The sequence below is a fragment of the Lutra lutra genome, chromosome 9, assembly GCF_902655055.1.
Source record: "Lutra lutra chromosome 9, mLutLut1.2, whole genome shotgun sequence".
NCBI lineage: Eukaryota > Metazoa > Chordata > Mammalia > Carnivora > Mustelidae > Lutra > Lutra lutra.
In genome coordinates, this window is record NC_062286.1 from 62,429,850 (window position 1) to 62,448,857 (window position 19,008).

The 19,008-nt window shown below is 42.5% G+C and overlaps 1 protein-coding gene across 8 annotated transcripts in view; it reads left to right on the top strand.

Annotated features, from left to right (window-relative positions):
- BCL11A (BCL11 transcription factor A) overlaps window positions 1-12,128 on the top strand; it is a 102,832-nt gene extending 90,704 nt beyond the window's left edge. For 3 of the 8 annotated variants that reach the window (XM_047744540.1, XM_047744538.1, XM_047744543.1), the window contains one exon: window positions 1,849-6,279. In XM_047744540.1, the coding sequence (XP_047600496.1) occupies window positions 1,849-3,869 (2,021 nt within the window). In that variant the 3' untranslated portion in view covers window positions 3,870-6,279. Of the gene's footprint in view, window positions 1-1,848; window positions 6,280-11,617 lie in introns of those variants that run through there. The other 5 variants (XM_047744544.1, XM_047744541.1, XM_047744542.1 and 2 more) reach the window with 4 other exon arrangements.
- Window positions 12,129-19,008: the final 6,880 nt, after the last annotated feature.

Consider the following 19,008-nt stretch of genomic DNA (forward strand, 5'->3'; position numbering starts at 1 on the left):
ACTAATGTCAGCGTTTTCTTTCAAAATCTTTCTGCCTTTTTTTTTCTCCCTCCACATTAGGCAAATGTTGGAAACCTAATTTTGGTATCTTATCATCTAATCTTGTTAAAGAGATTTACCCAGGAGTGGGATATATTGAGTGAGATTATAAATGCATTGTAAAGTAAATTACAAGGTCAGGGCAGGGAGTCCATTATTCAGACAAGTGCTTGAGCAGGGCTGGTTTGTTTTGGAATGCAAGTGTTTGGGGCTCCTGAGAAGACCCTGCCAGCTTTTCTTTCTGACTTGCTAAATGGAGGAATCATAACTGATTAATTTTCTTATTCCCGCTCTTTAGCTTCATGGTGGATTTTTTGCTTTAAAAAAAAAAAAAGTTACTGACACATACTAGCTGGGGGCCTTAAGTGATTTGTCTAGTCCCCCTTTTAAAAGACGGGCTCACGTTTATTCCTCGCTTGTGTTTTACGTAAGCCTTTTTTGGAATCCCTGGGAAGTTATCTATTTTTCTCATCCTTGTCCTTTGGCCACCAACATTTGTGCCCTTTTTAATGCTGTCGTTGACTGGTAAACTGTTAGTTACTCCCTTAGTGTATATACATTTTTAAATTTAGCTATCTCCAGAAATGAATGATTGTGAAGTCAAGCTGGCCCCTCTTTGCCAAAGTGGCATTTACCACTCTCGGGTTCTTTTCAGTGAGAGAGAAATAATGTGACTTAAGCAGGGCCCCTCTCCAGACGGCTTGGCTACTGGCCAAAGAGTTGACTAGCTGAACTGTATCTTTCTGTTTCTTTCTCAACTGGAGCTGAGGCTCAGCCGAGGGCGCAGGATGTTGTATAATTTGGTTCACGTTGTTAGCCTCTCAAAATAATGAGGAGGAGGCTAGTGTAGCATTTCTCAGCCTGCTGCCCGTCATGGTGCTGGCTGCTTTAACTGTTCTTCAACTAGGATGCTGTGTCTGCTTAAGTTGGCACCGGCCACTCCTCCTAACTTCTCCAGACTCGCATTTGTTTGACTGGGGGACAATTCTTAAAGATGTGATCCGGCCTGTTGGTTAAATCCGAATTAAATTTCTCTTTTGAGATTTTTGCACTGTCCCTTGAGATAAAAAGGGGAGTCCCTGTAGGGAGTTGTGGAACCAGAACTGGGACTCACTGATCCTCACACAGGCTGGGAGGTGAGAATGTCGCTAGCCTCTCTTCCACAGAATTACTTTATGCGTGTCTTCTCATTTTTAACAATATCAACAATTAGTGTGTTTCCGGCTAAGATTAAAAGCATCTCTAGGCCCACAGAGAATTATAATGAGTTGACCTTCTCTTTTTTGATATCTCTATGAAATGATTGCCTCTTTAGAAAGTTCACCTGCCACCCAGGGGAGAATAGAACGATGGGATTTAGGAAGCAGGCAAGTTTCCCTTAGGTCACCTTGTCCAAGTGCATCCTTTAACAAATGAGGAAACGGAGTCCTGGAGATGAAGTAGCTTGCCCCAAACCACAGCTGGCAAAGGACTGGAAAGCTCAGATGTTTGCTGAGATTCCCTAGAATGTAGGGATCCTCATTCCCAAGCTTGAATTGGTCCAGATTTTTCTGATTTGGAGATTGGATTTAAAATTCTTAGAACTGAATGAAATGGCAGAAAGATTGATTGGACAAATATTTATTGGGCCTCAGTCACCAGATGTGCTGGGCACCAATGCAGGCTCGCAGAAGAATAGGTCAGTGAGGGCTTAGGCCTCTCGGGTTGAGGGCTGGGGGCAGGGAAGGCTGGAGGTGAAACATAAAGAATCAATTGCTAATGCACTCCTCTGTGATGAAACATTGATGTTGGTGTTGTATTATTTTGCAGGTAAAGATGAGCCCAGCAGCTACACATGTACAACTTGCAAACAGCCATTCACCAGTGCATGGTTTCTCTTGCAACACGCACAGAACACTCATGGATTAAGAATCTACTTAGAAAGCGAGCACGGAAGTCCCCTGACCCCGCGGGTTGGTATCCCTTCAGGACTAGGTGCAGAATGTCCTTCCCAGCCACCTCTCCATGGGATTCATATTGCAGACAATAACCCCTTTAACCTGCTAAGAATACCAGGATCAGTATCGAGAGAGGCTTCCGGCCTGGCCGAAGGGCGCTTTCCACCCACTCCCCCCCTGTTTAGTCCACCACCGAGACATCACTTGGACCCCCACCGCATAGAGCGCCTGGGGGCGGAAGAGATGGCCCTGGCCACCCATCACCCGAGTGCCTTTGACAGGGTGCTGCGGTTGAATCCAATGGCTATGGAGCCTCCCGCCATGGATTTCTCTAGGAGACTTAGAGAGCTGGCAGGGAACACGTCTAGCCCACCGCTGTCCCCAGGCCGGCCCAGCCCTATGCAAAGGTTACTGCAACCATTCCAGCCAGGTAGCAAGCCGCCCTTCCTGGCGACGCCCCCCCTCCCTCCTCTGCAATCCGCCCCTCCTCCCTCCCAGCCCCCGGTCAAGTCCAAGTCATGCGAGTTCTGCGGCAAGACGTTCAAATTTCAGAGCAACCTCGTGGTGCACCGGCGCAGTCACACGGGCGAGAAGCCCTACAAGTGCAACCTGTGCGACCACGCGTGCACGCAGGCCAGCAAGCTGAAGCGCCACATGAAGACGCACATGCACAAGTCGTCCCCTATGACGGTCAAGTCCGACGACGGCCTCTCCACCGCCAGCTCCCCGGAACCCGGCACCAGCGACCTGGTGGGCAGCGCCAGCAGCGCGCTCAAGTCTGTGGTGGCCAAGTTCAAGAGCGAGAACGACCCCAACCTGATCCCGGAGAATGGGGACGAGGAGGAAGAGGAGGACGACGAGGAAGAGGAAGAAGAGGAGGAAGAGGAGGAGGAGGAGCTGACGGAGAGCGAGAGGGTGGACTACGGCTTCGGGCTGAGCCTGGAGGCGGCGCGCCACCACGAGAACAGCTCGCGGGGCGCGGTGGTGGGCGTGGGCGACGAGGGCCGCGCCCTGCCTGATGTCATGCAGGGCATGGTGCTCAGCTCCATGCAGCACTTCAGCGAGGCCTTCCACCAGGTCCTGGGCGAGAAACATAAGCGCGGCCACCTGGCCGAGGCCGAGGGCCACAGGGACACTTGCGACGAAGACTCGGTGGCCGGCGAGTCGGACCGCATAGACGATGGCACTGTTAACGGCCGCGGCTGCTCCCCGGGCGAGTCGGCCTCGGGGGGCCTGTCCAAAAAGCTGCTGCTGGGCAGCCCCAGCTCGCTGAGCCCCTTCTCCAAGCGCATCAAGCTCGAGAAGGAGTTCGACTTGCCCCCGGCCGCGATGCCCAACACGGAGAACGTGTACTCGCAGTGGCTCGCTGGCTACGCGGCCTCCAGGCAGCTCAAAGATCCCTTCCTTAGCTTCGGAGACTCCAGACAATCGCCTTTCGCCTCCTCGTCGGAGCACTCCTCGGAGAACGGGAGCTTGCGCTTCTCCACGCCGCCCGGGGAGCTGGACGGAGGGATCTCGGGGCGCAGCGGCACGGGAAGTGGAGGGAGCACGCCCCATATTAGTGGTCCGGGCCCGGGCAGGCCCAGCTCAAAAGAGGGCAGACGCAGCGACACTTGTGAGTACTGTGGGAAAGTCTTCAAGAACTGTAGCAATCTCACTGTCCACAGGAGAAGCCACACGGGCGAAAGGCCTTATAAATGCGAGCTGTGCAACTATGCCTGTGCCCAGAGTAGCAAGCTCACCAGGCACATGAAAACGCATGGCCAGGTGGGGAAGGACGTTTACAAATGTGAAATTTGTAAGATGCCTTTTAGCGTGTACAGTACCCTGGAGAAACACATGAAAAAATGGCACAGTGATCGAGTGTTGAATAATGATATAAAAACTGAATAGAGGTATATTAATACCCCTCCCTCACTCCCACCTGACACTTCCTTTTTTCACCACCCCTCCCCCATCGCCCTCCAGCCCCACTCCCCCGTAGGATTTTTTTCTAGTCCCATGTGATTAAACAAACAAACAAACAGAAGTAACGGAAGCTAAGAATATGAGAGTGCTTGTCACCAGCACACCTGTTTTTTTTTTTTCTTTTTCTTTTTTCTTTTTCTTTTTTTCCTTTATGTTCTCACCGTTTGAATGCATGATCTGTATGGGGCAATACTATTGCATTTTACGCAAACTTTGAGCCTTTCTCTTGTGCAATAATTTACATGTTGTGTATGTTTTTTTTTTTTAAACTTAGACAGCATGTATGGTATGTTATGGCTATTTTAAATTGTCCCCGATTCGTTGCTGAGCAAACATGTTGCTGTTTCCAGTTCCGTTCTGAGAGAAAAAGAGAGAGAGAGAGAAAAAGACCATGCTGCATACATTCTGTAATACATATCATGTACAGTTTTATTTTATAACGTGAGGAGGAAAAACAGTCTTTGGGTTAACCCTCTACAGACAGAATGGACAGCACTGAAACGAAATCTCTATGAGCTAAATGTCTGTCTCTAAAGGGTTAAATGTATCAATTGGATAGGAAAAAAAAAAGGCCTTGAATTGACAAACTAACAGAAAAACAAAACAAGTTTATCCTATCATTTGGTTTTAAAATATGAGTGCCTTGGATCTATGAAAACCACGTTGATGGTTCTTTCTACTTGTTATAAACTTGTAGCTTAATTCAGCATTGGGTGAGGTAAGAAACCTTAGGACCTAGCATATAATTCTATATTGTATTTCTCACAACAATGGCTACCTAAAAATATGACCCACTATGTCCTAGTTAATCATCATTCTCCCTTTAGTTTAATCTTATAAGCAAAACTGATTATACCAGTATAAACGCTATTTTGCTCCTGGTGAGAGCTTAAAAGAAATGGGCTGTTTTGCCCAAAGTTTTATTTTTTTTAAATGATGATTAGATTGAATGTGCAACGTGCAAAAGCCCTGGAATACAATTAAATGCATTAGTAAGGAATTCATTTTATGAAGATAACTTGTTTTAAATAATGTCTGTTTAAAAAAATTCTGGCACCAAAAGAAATAGATCCAGATCTATTTGGTTGTCAAAGGGACAATCAAACGATAAACTTTAAGACCTCGTAGACCATATTAAAAACAAGAGACTGACGATAAGGTTTGACAGAGGGTAACAGGAAAAAAAATATGTGATCTTTTAGCACAATGTGGTACTATTTGCCATTTTAAACTAGAACAGGTGTATAAGCTAATATTGATACAATGATGATTAACTATGAATTCTTAAGACTTGTGTTTAAATGTGACATTCTTAAAAAAGAAGAGAAAGAATTTTAAGAGTAGCAGTATATATGTCTGTGCTCCCTAAAAGTTGTACTTCATTTCTTTTCCATACACTGTGTGCTATTTGTGTTAACATGGAAGAGGATTCATTGTTTTTATTTTATTTTTTTAATTTTTTCTTTTTTATTAAGCTAGCATCTGCCCCAGTTGGTGTTCAAATAGCACTTGACTCTGCCTGTAATATCTGTATCTTTTCTCTAATCAGAGATACAGAGGTTGAGTATAAAATAAACCTGCTCAGATAGGACAATTAAGTGCACTGTACAATTTTCCCAGTTTACAGGTCTATACTTAAGGGAAAAGTTGCAAGAATGCTGAAAAAAAAAAAATTGAACACAATCTCATTGATGAGCATTTTTTAAAAAAAAAACTAAAAAAAAAAACCTTTGCCAGCCATTTACTTGACTAATGAGCTTACTTACTCGGACTCAACATTGCAAGCGCTGTGAATGGAAAACAGAATACACTTAACATAGAAATGAATGATTGCTTTCGCTTCTACAGTGCAAGGATTTTTTTGTACAAAACTTTTTTAAATATAAATGTTAAGAAAAAAATTTTTTTAAAAAACACTTCATTATGTTTAGGGGGGAACTGCATTTTAGGGTTCCATTGTCTTGGTGGTGTTACAAGACTTGTTATCCATTTAAAAATGGTAGTGGAAATTCTATGCCTTGGATACACACCGCTCTTCAGGTTGTAAAAAAACATACATTGGGGAAAGGTTTAAGATTATATAGTACTTAAATATAGGAAAATGCACACTCATGTTGATTCCTATGCTAAAACACATTTATGGTCTTTTTTCTGTATTTCTAGAATGGTATTTGAATTAAATGTTCATCTAGTGTTAGGCACTATAGTATTTATATTGAAGCTTGTATTTTTAACTGTTGCTTGTTCTCTTAAAAGGTATCAATGTACCTTTTTTGGTAGTGGAAAAAAAAAAAAAAGACAGGCTGCCACAGTATATTTTTTTAATTTGGCAGGATAATATAGTGCAAATTATTTGTATGCTTCAAAAAAAAAAAAAAAAGAAGAGACAAACAAAAAAGTGTGACATTGTACAGATGAGAAGCCATATAATGGCGGTTTGGGGGAGCCTGCTAGAATGTCACACGGATGGCTGTCATAGGGGTTGTACATATCCTTTTTTGTTCCTTTTTCCTGCTGCCATACTGTATGCAGTACTGCAAGCTAATAACGTTGGTTTGTTATGTAGTGTGCTTTTTGTCCCTTTCCTTCTATCACCCTACATTCCAGCATCTTACCTTCATATGCAGTAAAAGAAAGAAAGAAAAAAAAAAAAAGGAAAAAAAAAAACAAAAACAATGTTTTGCAGTTTTTTTCATTGCCAAAAACTAAATGGTGCTTTATATTTAGATTGGAAAGAATTTCATATGCAAAGCATATTAAAGAGAAAGCCCGCTTTAGTCAATACTTTTTTGTAAATGGCAATGCAGAATATTTTGTTATTGGCCTTTTCTATTCCTGTAATGAAAGCTGTTTGTCGTAACTTGAAATTTTATCTTTTACTATGGGAGTCACTATTTATTATTGCTTACGTGCCCTGTTCAAAACAGAGGCACTTAATTTGATCTTTTATTTTTCTTTGTTTTTATTTTTTTTTATTTGGATGACCAAAGGTCATTACAACCTGGCTTTTTATTGTATTTGTTTCTGGTCTTTGTTAAGTTCTATTGGAAAAACCACTGTCTGTGTTTTTTTGGCAGTTGTCTGCATTAACCTGTTCATACACCCATTTTGTCCCTTTATTGAAAAAAATAAAAAAAATTAAAGTACACAATGTAAGCTTCTTGTGTCCTCATTTGACACACTCTGTAAATTACTTTCAAGAAAATAACAGGTTTTAAGAGAAGGCCAGTCAGTCTTTTTCAGGATTATTTCTATGGGCATTTTGATGCGTGTATTATACCCTAAAGGAACATAAAGTGCTTACTATATTAAAATAGACATGTCTCAAAACATGGAAATAGTTTTTAGATTTTATAGTTCTAGAATAATTTTCAAGAAATGGAAAGTGTTTTCAGTCTGATGTTAAAAACTTTCCCTTCATCTCTTAACAATAATTCATTCAGATATAAATGAAAAATTTACTGGTAATAGCGTCTTAAACTTTTATTTCTTTTGGATTTTTTGCTGTTCTTGTTGTCTGAAAGTTCTTTTTCTATTCTCCCTTCCCTGCCCTATCTTAGAACATAATGTAAAAAAGCTTTTTTTAAAAAAAAATCAGCTCTTTCGTTTCCATATGAGTCTTTCTTCATACCAAAAATAACCTCACTTCCCCCCCCCCCAAAATCCAGAAACAAAAGCATCAGGTTAACAAGACAGAGAGAGAAAAAGAGAGAGAGAGAGAAGTAAACAGTAGTTTAGCCAGATGTGGCTAATCTGTGGAATCAGACACTGATTTCCTAAGATGGATGGTGTTTGCCTTGTGATTCTGAGGTCCTAGGGACCAAGGATGGGTCAGATCTTTTAGGTGTTTTTATATTGTGTTCCTGGCTGATAGCAAATGAGGGGGGAAATACCCTTCAGTGATCTTTTGCCCAACCAACAGATTTATGAAATGAAACATAGTCTTTGGAAAGCAGGTTAGGTCCCTTATTTAAAAAAAAAAAAAAAAAAAAAAAAGCTCTCCTTAGAAATCTGTGTTGTCAGTTTTACAAATACTGCAACCTGCAGCATCTATTTGCTTTATTAAAGCACAGACTTCTCTGATCCTGTCTCCCTGTTCCCAGTGTAGATGAATGTATACAACATTGCTCTTCTTTTTGTAAAAACCAAAACAAAAGCTGTTCTGTTGTCTTCTTGTGGTAGCATTTTTGTTGCTCAGTTCTTATGCCCTGGTGCCTGTGAGGTGGCCTTTTCATGTAATGCCTTTGATCTGAGGCAAGAATAGTTTTATCCTTCTAAAATGCACAGAAAGGAGGTGTATTTTTTTAAAGCCAGTTTGGGTGGGAAGTGGGGAGTGGAGGCAGAGAGGAATCCCGTAAGAGAGGATCTGTCTGGGGCTGGGAATAGGGGCTGGGATAGAGATGGACGTATCTTGCAGGACTTGGTAATTGGCAGTGAACTGAGAGGCAATTTCTGTGTTTTGAATTAGGTTACTTCACAACTGAATCCACAATACTAGTCAGGATAGAAATATTCCCCAGGGCCATGCCAGTTTTAGATGTGGTGACTTCTGCTTCACCATATTAAATGTCCATAAAACCGCTGTGTGTCCCTATTACTCTTTTATTAGGAGCCATGAGTGCAGCTGTGCAGGTTTTATATACGGTGTTCGTTTTAATTTTTCAGTATATGATGCTCTTAGCATAATTGGGTTTTGCATCCTGACAGACAGAATTAATGGTGGATACTGTATACTTACTTGTATGTTCAAATTTCTTAAATCAAATGGGGAATGGGGAGGGGTGCAAACATCTGGTGATAAATCACAGATTATGTTTGATTTACATGGTCCCGAAGTTAAATAAATTTATTGGGAGACACGTTCTTCAGGGTACTTAGTCTCCTGACTTAGTGAAGCCCTCTTATAAAATCTTACTTCTGAAGCTGAGTGAACAATAGGAGCCTGAAAACCTAGGCAACAGGAATATAACTTAAAAATGACATCTGTATCCGGGACCCCAAAATTAAAAATATTAATGCAAAATAACAAACAGTTCCAACAGAGGATAAATTCCCATTTTTTTTTAAATGAGGAAATACTAAGGATGTTAACGTTTTTCAGAATTCTCCAGTTTATGTGAAACCCCCGATGTGTTGATGCAATGTTCTCTACATACCTGAACTCTTAATGCTGAAGTGCTCCCTTTTGTCTTCCTTTGGAGAACAACTTAATAAACAGGAGTACCGCAAATACTACTTCGCACAGATTTTAACTTAGAAACCTTCCCAGTGCATGGAATACCTCTATCCCGGGACCATTTCCTACACTCTCTTTGTTTAGGACCTACAAAAGGACTGAAGCCAATACATTTTAAAGGTGGCTCAGAACACTTGGTTCTTCATTTGTACCAGCCATGGCAGGAAGTGTGAAGTAGTTGAGTTTTTCCCAGGGCATTCTGTGATAGGACTGTTTATTTAAATACCATTTTTGTATATGTAATAAGTACGTACTGTGTATATTCATAATGCTTGAAGTGAGAATTTGAAAGGAAGCGGCAGTGGGGGTTAGATATCATTTCATTTGGAGAAATAAGGAAATGAGGTGGTTTATTCACAGACACTAAAAGTTTGTTGAAAGTTTGTAAACTGGGATATTTCAGGCTTTCCTGAAAAGGAGTTGAGGAGCCTCAGGCCCCATTCTGTCCTGCTTTGAACACTTTCAGCTCAGAGCGTGAGGGAGGAAATACGGCGTTTTCTTTTCTTTTTCTTTTTTTTTTTTAAGATTCTTTTGCCCTCTGTATGCACACACAAACATGATTTCTTATGACTGTGTTGTAGTCGTGTGTTCTTCATTATGATTCTGTTGCTCCATCGTCCCCGGGCCTGGTGTGTTCAAGAATGTACCCATCCCATTCTCTTTTCTTTTTCAGACAACTTCCCATTAAAAAAATGAAAAGAAAAAGAAAAAGAAAGAAATGTGGGAATTTTGCCAGTGTGAGGATGGGATTGGCAGTGTTCTTTAAACCTGCTTCGAAAAATGTCCTTTAAAAGACTGTTAACTTTTAAAAAAGGCACGAGGCACTTAGCAAATTTTCCTAAGTGTCTCTTAAGGCCCTGCAGCTTTTCCAATTAAGAATAAATGAACCCATGTTTAGAGAAATGGACATCAGGACACATAGCCAGAATTGGGATTATGTACATTTATTTCAGGGCTGCTGTAGCTGCAAATAGTAGACATGGGTTGTTGGGTGTGCACTTTTGCTTACTGTCATCTTGTTATCCCATTAGCCCTCTGTTTCATTTAGTAAAACACATGGCCAGTGAATCAGCCTTTAGGGGGATGGGTCTGTTTCTCTCTCTCTCTCTGTTTCCCAGTGTCATCTATGGTCATGGGATGCGATTAATTCCTCCCTTGCAAACAGGAAAGGAGACCAATTCAGTTCACGTGGGTCATTGTACTTAAGAACCTAAACTTGCCTGAACACACAATTTCAGTGGTTGATCCAAATACTGTTTTTCCTTTCTGTAAAAGTGGCAAAGACTACTTAAAGGGAGTGAATATCAGGTCCTTGTGATTCCGCAGAAAAGGCAAATTAAACGATTTCCCCAAAGTCAATCCTCTAACGCAGGACCCACCCCCCCCACCCCCAAACCCATAAGGGGCTGTGCTTTTCAGTAACGGTGAGCATGGTACATGTCCATGCTGTATTTTGTCTGTTAGGGTTTTCAGTGCTGGTAGCAGGTCGGACAAAGGGGTTCGATGGGGGTATCAGCCCACCTGGACACAGGAGGCCCCTCAGTCCGGGTCTCCACTGCGCGGGGGGAATTCAGGAGAGCAGCTGAGCTCCAGAGCCTGGGCCTCCTGCGGCGCCAAGTCGGGGGAGAGGAGGCCCCAGGCCCAGGCTTCAGGTCGCCATGGCAACGAGCCCTGGAATGCCACAGTGGTAGCCCTCTTCCTCGGCACATCCGGACTCCCAGTTCTGCTGCTTCAAGTCAATGTACACAGCAAGGGAGGAACCCCGGAGGAAAATAACCACTCCCTTCTTCCCTTCACCATTGCCTTTCCCCCTTACCAAAAAGAAAAAAAAAAAAAAAGGAAAAGAAAACTGCATGTTTGAAAGAAACTACAGGCAGTTTTTGGTGCAATTTGGGAGCAACTATTTTGGGTTCTGGTTTTCTCTTCAGAGATTTGTTCGCCTCTTGTAAATCGTTGGCTGCTTTGACGTTGAACTTGATGACATTTCATGTTTTCGTTGTGCTGCTTTTACATCAATTTTGAGTTTCTGTTTCTTTATAATTTTATTATTATTTTAAGGAAATGTCCCCTTCCCCCTCTCCCTCCCCTGTTCTCCTCAACCAAAGGACTGTTTCCTACTCAGTTTTCTCAGTCATAAGGGAAAGTGTTTCCTTCCAGGTGTGTCCCGAGTTTATTAGGACTATCATACAAGCGGGTAGCGGGTCTGGGTCCCTGGTGGGGAAGGCAGGGAGGGAGGCATGGGAAAGGCACTCAGAGAGGTCAGAGATGTGGTGGGGGAGGGGACTGAGTTTGAAATCATGTTTAAGATGCCAGTGGCTCAACCTGTGGTGGATTTAAGTTATAGTTTTAAAAAGCTAGTTAGAGAACAGAAAATCACTGGGCCAAGTCACACCTGTACTTTTTTTTTTTCCCTCCTCTGTCTCCAACCTCTTTCTAGGTTCTTCACACACCCCCATTCGGCGTAGTACCCAGAGAGCTCAAGATGTGTGGCAGTTTTCGGATGGAAGCTCGAGAGCCCTTAAGTTCTGAGAAAATTTGAAGCCCCCAGGGGCGGGGTGGACGCGTGCCGCCCAGCCGACATCTGCGTGGTCTGTCATCCTGCTAGTTTGTGATGTTTTCTGACAGTAGCCTCCAAGAAGCCGTTGTGCGAAGACAGAGTCCTGCAGAGTCCTCCCTGCCCAGGCCTGCAGTGCCATTTTATTTATATTTTTTAATAAAAAGTAAAAACAAAAAAACAGACCCACATTGGAACAGTGAATCAGTCCCATTACAGAGGGCCCCTGGACCATCGCTGTCCTGAGCAGCGTCCTGGCCCTTTTGAAACCAGCCAACCTAATTACCCGTATTGTGGAAATGAGCATGAGTCCCCCAACCCCTTGTTTCTATACATTCTATGTTGTCTTTTAAAAAGTGTGCTTAACATTGACACAATAAATGTTGGAGCTTTAGGTGGTGTTTGCTTGTTCTTTAATTAATGCTTATAAGACAGTGCAGCTGCTTATGACTTTGTGTTTCTGTACCCGTTTCCTGCAGACATCCATTGGGTGGGTAGGAAGAACAGATTTGAGGAATGGGTAGGAGGTGTAGGAGGGGAAAGAGGTTACTGCTTATCAGATGGCATAAATTTTCAAGGAGAATCAAAATGCAAAACTTGGGAATAAATCATAGCAATATCATAATTAATGTAGTAGTAGTGTTGCTGTTTATTAATGCTGAAGTGTGGTTTTCCTAACTGTCTGACTTATAATTTGCATACCATTAAATAATGCATAATATGGCACGCTGAATTCTGTTTTTCAAATATATGCTTTTGGTGGCTACCATGCAGGATTTGAATTTGTCTTTTAATTTAGCTCAAGAAAGATAACGTCACTGGGTTAGTGGTAAATCCCAAAGAAGGTGATAAATGTCAGTAGTGGCTTATTAAATATTCTAATTTCAGGTTCCCAAACCTTTAGTAAATATATCTTAATACAGACAAACAAACACACATAAAACTTCTTTATTACTTACATTACTGTATCAGGAAATTTGGGGCAGATTTTATACGGGGTGTGTGTGGCGGGGGAGTGGGGGAGGAAGGAGGTTCACATCAGAACACATGGTTACGATCATGACATCCATTCCTCAGAAATTAGTGACACAAATAAGTTAGGTCTACAAACAGGTGATAAAAATCCCTTCTGGTCCAGTTAATTTGTAAAAGAACTTTTCTCAATTGGGTGTTTTCCATTGCCTGGAGAACCAGAAGAGAACTAGAAACAATATAGCATATTAAAATAGGTTTATAAATAATAGAACTCAGACACCTGTGTATTATAGATTTACATATTGGCTGTGAATGTAAGTGGGGAAAATCTTACCCACTCACCACCCTCTGGCTAGATTACCTAGCCTAGTGAGAAGATAGCAAAATAATTGGCATCTGGATTCTTTCCTGCTTATTCATCATAAATAATGACTTCTTATAGTAGTGTACTGCCTTCTACTTCATACAGTGCTTTCATGAACATTATTTCATCTGCTCCTCGTCGGGACAGATCTCACAACTTCCACTTCGTGGGTGAGGAGACTGAGGCTTGCCAGGGTTGAGGGCTTGCCGGAGGCCAGGACGATGATGGGGAGGGGAGGGGAGGGAAGCCAGGTGTTCTGGTGTCTGGTCCAGAGCTGATTTCACTGAACTCTATAACTGATCAAAGAGACTATCTCCCCGTGTTAGCACACAAGTCATAAATGTTCATAAATGCACACACGTATGGCACACACACACACACACACACACACACACAGTCAAGGATGTGCAAACGTCAGGTCACACAAAGTTGTCCCTTCCTACCAACAGCTCTGGGCACTGCAGGAGGAGCTTGGAGCAAGGGTCCTTCCTTGCCATCTTTCCCGTGTCTTTTCCATGACAGATAAACAACCCTGATTGACTAGGTGGCCTTGATGAGTTAAGTTCCTCCCACCTAGGTGGGATGGGTCTTCCAGACATGAGTTATTTCCTAGAGAAACTCTCTCCCTGCCCCATGCTCTGCTTTTGTGTTGTTGAAACCTGAGACCAATAGGGATTCTGTGACAGCATCCTCCCCTGAAAGTGCTAAGCTCCTTGCTGATACTTCGAAAAAGTGACACCATTTCCAAAGGGAAACCCTTTGGACTGAGACAGAACAAATAATCAAGATTTTTTTTGAACAACGTTGGCCTTGGTAACTGCATTCAGTGTTCACTACACTTCCATTTCTGGTCTACATTTCTGCCTCTACCTCTTTTTTCTTCTCAGAGTTAGAAAGTAAATGGATAATTATAAAGTATTGGGTAATTATAAATAATTGGATCCATTATAAATACATGGCTATCTCTAAAAGTGGGATTTTTGTTTTTTGAGGGGGTGGGGGAGGAGAGAGGGCATGGGTGAAGAATATCTTTTCTTCCTCCCCCTTTTGGAAAAAAAAAAAAGACACCTCATTAGAAAAAGAAAAGACCTCTCTTTCCCCCATATCTTTTTCAGCTGAAAGAGAATAAAAGTTCATTTATGAAATTCATTATGAAATGATGGTGTTGTGGTAGGGCTAGAACTTTTGAAAACCCACATAGGATTGATGATTGGGAAGACATCTCCCTGTGTGATATGTCAAGGTCGTGGTTATCCGTGAATGGTAGAAGCCGAAGAAGGGACTGACAAATCTGATCGGTGTCTTCAGTGTGCCCTCTCCTGAGAGTGAAACTTCAAAGTGTAGAGAGATTAATTGGTTGCCCAGCATGTACTGAGCATGGATTAGAGGACATGGTCTCAGATGCTTGGGAGGGTGGGGACCAGACACAGGACATTGTTCTTACCCTCCCAAGCCTGGTCTATGAACATTAATTTTGTGGTCTGTCTAGATTGTCACACTAAACAAAAAGGTCTGGTTAGACTTCTGAGTCTGTGATGGCAGAGACTCAGTAGCTCCTGCAAAAACTCGTGGTAGTTTAAAGAAAAACTTAGGCAAGGAGAGCAAACTTGGATTCTACTTACATCCAACTGAGTGCCCCAAACCTTGGCAGAATGTTTCCTGGGCATTTTTGCTTGGAGTTTGCAACAACTTTTGTATTAGATTCAAGCCTTGCAAAAGATGAAGAACATCTTTCAAGTTTTGTGTGCACTGACATGATTCCCCTGCTTTTGAGGAATAGCTGAGATTAATGTTGAAGGTGATTATTAATATTAACACATTTCTCCTCTATGTTAATGTTTATTTCTATCAAGAATTCTTATTTTACAAATCAGTGTCTCCAGGAAGTAGTGGTAGAGACGGTTAGAATTGAAGTATTTTGTTGACTGCTGTTTCTCTTCTTCTATGCCATATAGCTTTGGCTCCTTCTGGGATATAGTGTGAGGAAACAGATTCCAGGAATTTACATACTGGCTGTGAAGTCAATATGAAGTTCATTTGGAAGTTCAGAAACAACAAATGTTCCAAGCACACCTTCCTTCTTCAAAGATCCATTCTGTCTGAGTTCTTAGCCAACAGGGAAGCAATAATGCTATTTCTTTCCTCTGAGTCTCTAGCAGAGACAGCACTCCTCAGTTTGTACTTCCCCAGAGTGACATGAAGACAAAGCACTTCACACTTCCAGCAAAATCCAGAAACATAATTGTTTTCCTTCCTATCTCAGTGTAATTAAGATACCTTCTTGTTAAATCACATTACTTTTCCCCTGGTTTTATATTTTTAAGAATGCTCCCAGAAAATATCTCATGCTTATAGAACACTCTTATAAATATGGTAGAATCAGTTTTTCTAGAGATTCTAGAAAGCTGGGCCTAAAGCGGAAAGGAGCCACGGCAATCATTCATTTTACAAATCAGGGCAGCAGAGTCCCAAAGATTAAGTGAAGGATCTAAGATCACACGGCTTGGAGGAGGGGAAAAAAAAAAAAAAGTGAGAGCCAAGCTTGAAACCACACAGTTAGTGGTTGAGTCAGAATTGGAATTCAAGCCTCCAGCTCCTGTGCAAAGGAATTCAAGCGGCAAATCTCTCCCTTGTGACCTACTAAATTCAGAAGCAAGAGTGGCAGAAAAGTGTGCATTACGGAAGGTTTTAAGAATAAAATCAAAAGCTTGTTTTGGTGCCAGTCCTGGTGGGGAGCATGTGAGCATGTCCCATATTTCAAGGGTTTCTAAGCAGCATCCCGATGGCGGAGAACATTTAGGTCACTACCTGGAAGCATTCCTCCTTTAATTCACCCCTCCGATGGTAGAAATAAACTAAGGGACCCAGAATTGCTGCGAGACAGCTTTTAAAGTTAAAAGGGCATAAAAAAGAGCTACTCATCAAACCAAATTCATCTCGAATGACTTAAATAGATTTCACAATCTGTTCCATTCTCTAGACAGGATTTAAGAGAAACACCCACTTAATTTGAATTTTAAGGCCACATCACATCCCGTTAGAGAATCCAAATAGCCAATAGCATGACCTGAATCTTGTTACTGAGGATATTTAATTTTGAGTTCAAAGGTGGAGAAACAGCCCTGAACGGCAGGGAGGAGCCACTGAACGGGTATACAACTCGGCGTCGTGAGGGTTATTCACCTTCACGTGCCCGTTAGGCCACGCTTTCTTTTCTGTGCTAGATGAGATCCTACCCACTCCCCCCTTCGATCAGGGGGTTCCTGGCTCTGTTCAGAGATGGACACATCCCGCCTCACCCTTTACTAGATCTGCTGTGTTCAGCTCTTCTGCTGCCATTTCTTTCCTCACCAGCCATCCTTGTATTCGCATTCGCTTCTTTGAATGGACCAGGGTTTGACTCTGAATGTGCCCAGGCCTGACGGGGCTGCAGTCCTGTGCAGCAGCTGTTCAGAGCCCGCTCAGGCAAAGTCATCCCTGAAATAGGAGCGGGACAGCGGGAAGTCTCAGAGAGCAACAGCGAATCAAATATCCCTGTTGAAGATGGGGTCTGAGAGGAAGTAATTTGCCTGATTCTACACCCCACCCCACCCCTGTCTCGCCCCAGGACAGTCCCCTGAATTTCCTGAAAGGGCACTGCCGACAAGCAACTTCAGCTGACATCACTGTCCCTTCTGCTCCTCTCTCCGCTGACTTTTCCTCTCTCCTCAGACACAGAGAAAGCCTGCTGAGAGGAACTGGGGATTACCTTTCTATGGGCTCTGAGGTTTGCAGAGCTGTTCACGCCCCTGATTCTTAGTCACCTGTTGCTTGCCTCATCTCGCAAAGGGGAAAAACCAAAATGCAAATCCTCCTCCTCAGAAATTCACTCAAAACTCAGAACTCTGAATGCAAGAGATTTCCCTTTAAAGCGGTCTCCTTTGTGTGGATTTGCCTGTAGCCACTATGCCTTATTTGTGGAATTCCTTTTTATTTTTCGGGTTCTGAGAGTACATTTTCTTTTCCCTCTGACAGGGTGATACACTGCAGATGGACTCCTGGACGTTATGGTCCAGGCCAGCGAATGGTGTCAATCTCTGAGCATCTCTGATCTTGGCTTTATCATTGCCATGCTCACCCACCTGGTGTCCCCTCTCTCTGCACTCGACCTTATAGGATGCCCATTCCTCCTTCTACAAAAGGAAGGGCATACCCTGCTTTCTGCTTCCTATGACCCAGCAGCGCACAACAGTCTCAGTTCCATGAGCCACCCATAAGGTCCCAACTCTGTATAGGGTCAAGGGTGTTGACATCCAGTCTTGACTATAGGCAAGTGGGGTTGGGGTCCATCTTAAAGCTGGGCTTTTCTTTGATTTTAGTTAGTAAGCCCATTTTCTTTATAACTTTATGGTACAGGGAAAAAAAGCTTCAGTGATTTTTGTTTGGGATCTAAAGATGTCATATTTCAAAAATGCTCACCTTTGCAGTGCTCAAGGTGCCTTTTATCACTCAGGTACACCTGAAGGTTGGAGGTCCCTCTCTGCTCCTTGCACTGCTGGTGGGTAGCACTGGAGGGCCTTGTGTACCTCCCTGAAAGTTGCAAAGCACCACTTATCTGTTGCCTGAAGATCAAGGGCCAGGAGAGGTCCAAAATGTGATCTCTGTTGAACACTGAACCCTTCTCAGCTGGCCAACTGCCTGGAGCTTGATAAAGAGCAAAATATAGGTTAAAATAAAAACAATAATATTAGCCAATACTTATTCAGAATTTACTATGTTCTGGGCATAGTGATGAGTTTTCCATGCACATTCTTTTTTTTAAAGGTTTTATTTATTTAATTGAGAGATAGAGAGAGAGAATGAGAGAGAGAGACAGAGAAGGGGGAGGGTCAGAGGGAGAAGCAGACTTCCTGCAGGGCAGGGAGTCCGATGCAGGACTTGATCCCAGGACTCCAGGATCATGATCCCCGAGCCAAAGGCAATCGCTTAACCAACTGAGTCACCCAGGCACATTCTTATTTCTTCTTCATAACCATCTTGTGGGATAGCTGCTATCATTATTTCCATTTTACCAAAGCTGAAAGAGGCTATGTGACATGCCCAGTCTCACTGCCATGATGTAATTCCAGAGTCCTCCCTCTTAACCTCTATGTATTGACTTCCAGGTTCTGTCTCATTCTAGAATTTCGTCATCATATGTGATGCCATGGTGGAGGGTCCCCTATGATAAACAGCGACAATAGTGCAGGGCTAATTAAACTGATTAGAAAGCATTGCCTTCAGGGTTCTGGTCTTGTCAACTACTTAGTAAGGTTGGTGTCAGTATTTCCACAGTGCTTGCATTTCTGTCTGTCCTTGGCACTGGGAGGGCCAGTTTGATTTTGTGTGGCATATCTGAGAATTCACTCATGCATCTTCTCCATCTACAGTAAGGCTCATTCGTTTGTTCAATCAACAAATATTTATTAGTTCCTTGCTATATGCAACCTACTGGGCTAAGTGCTGAGGAAAGGAGGCATAGAGGTAAAGGGCACAGTTACTGCCCATCAGAAATTGCCACCAGTGGAGAATTAAATTAATTAGAATCCTACTGAATAACTAGTTAAGCTGACATGGTGAGAACAGTGGGCCTTTTTAAATGCTAATATATAATTCACTTTGCCAAAGTAGACAACAGGGCAGGGGCTTCAGCACTCCCAAATGAATGGGAATGTTATTCTTTATACCTTATCAGTAGGATATATTTAAAAGTTATTTTTCAAATGGTGGGGATAAGTATACACTGATGTTTCCTTGTGTAGTTGGTCCAGTCCTTATGGTAAATAATGACAGCAGATTATTTAGAAGGGGAGTAGCAATAAAAACACAGCTTCTTGTCCTGTGGATCAAAGATAAGTGTTATCTATATCCTATATATCCTATGTGTATATCCTATAGAAGGGCTAAATCCATGTGT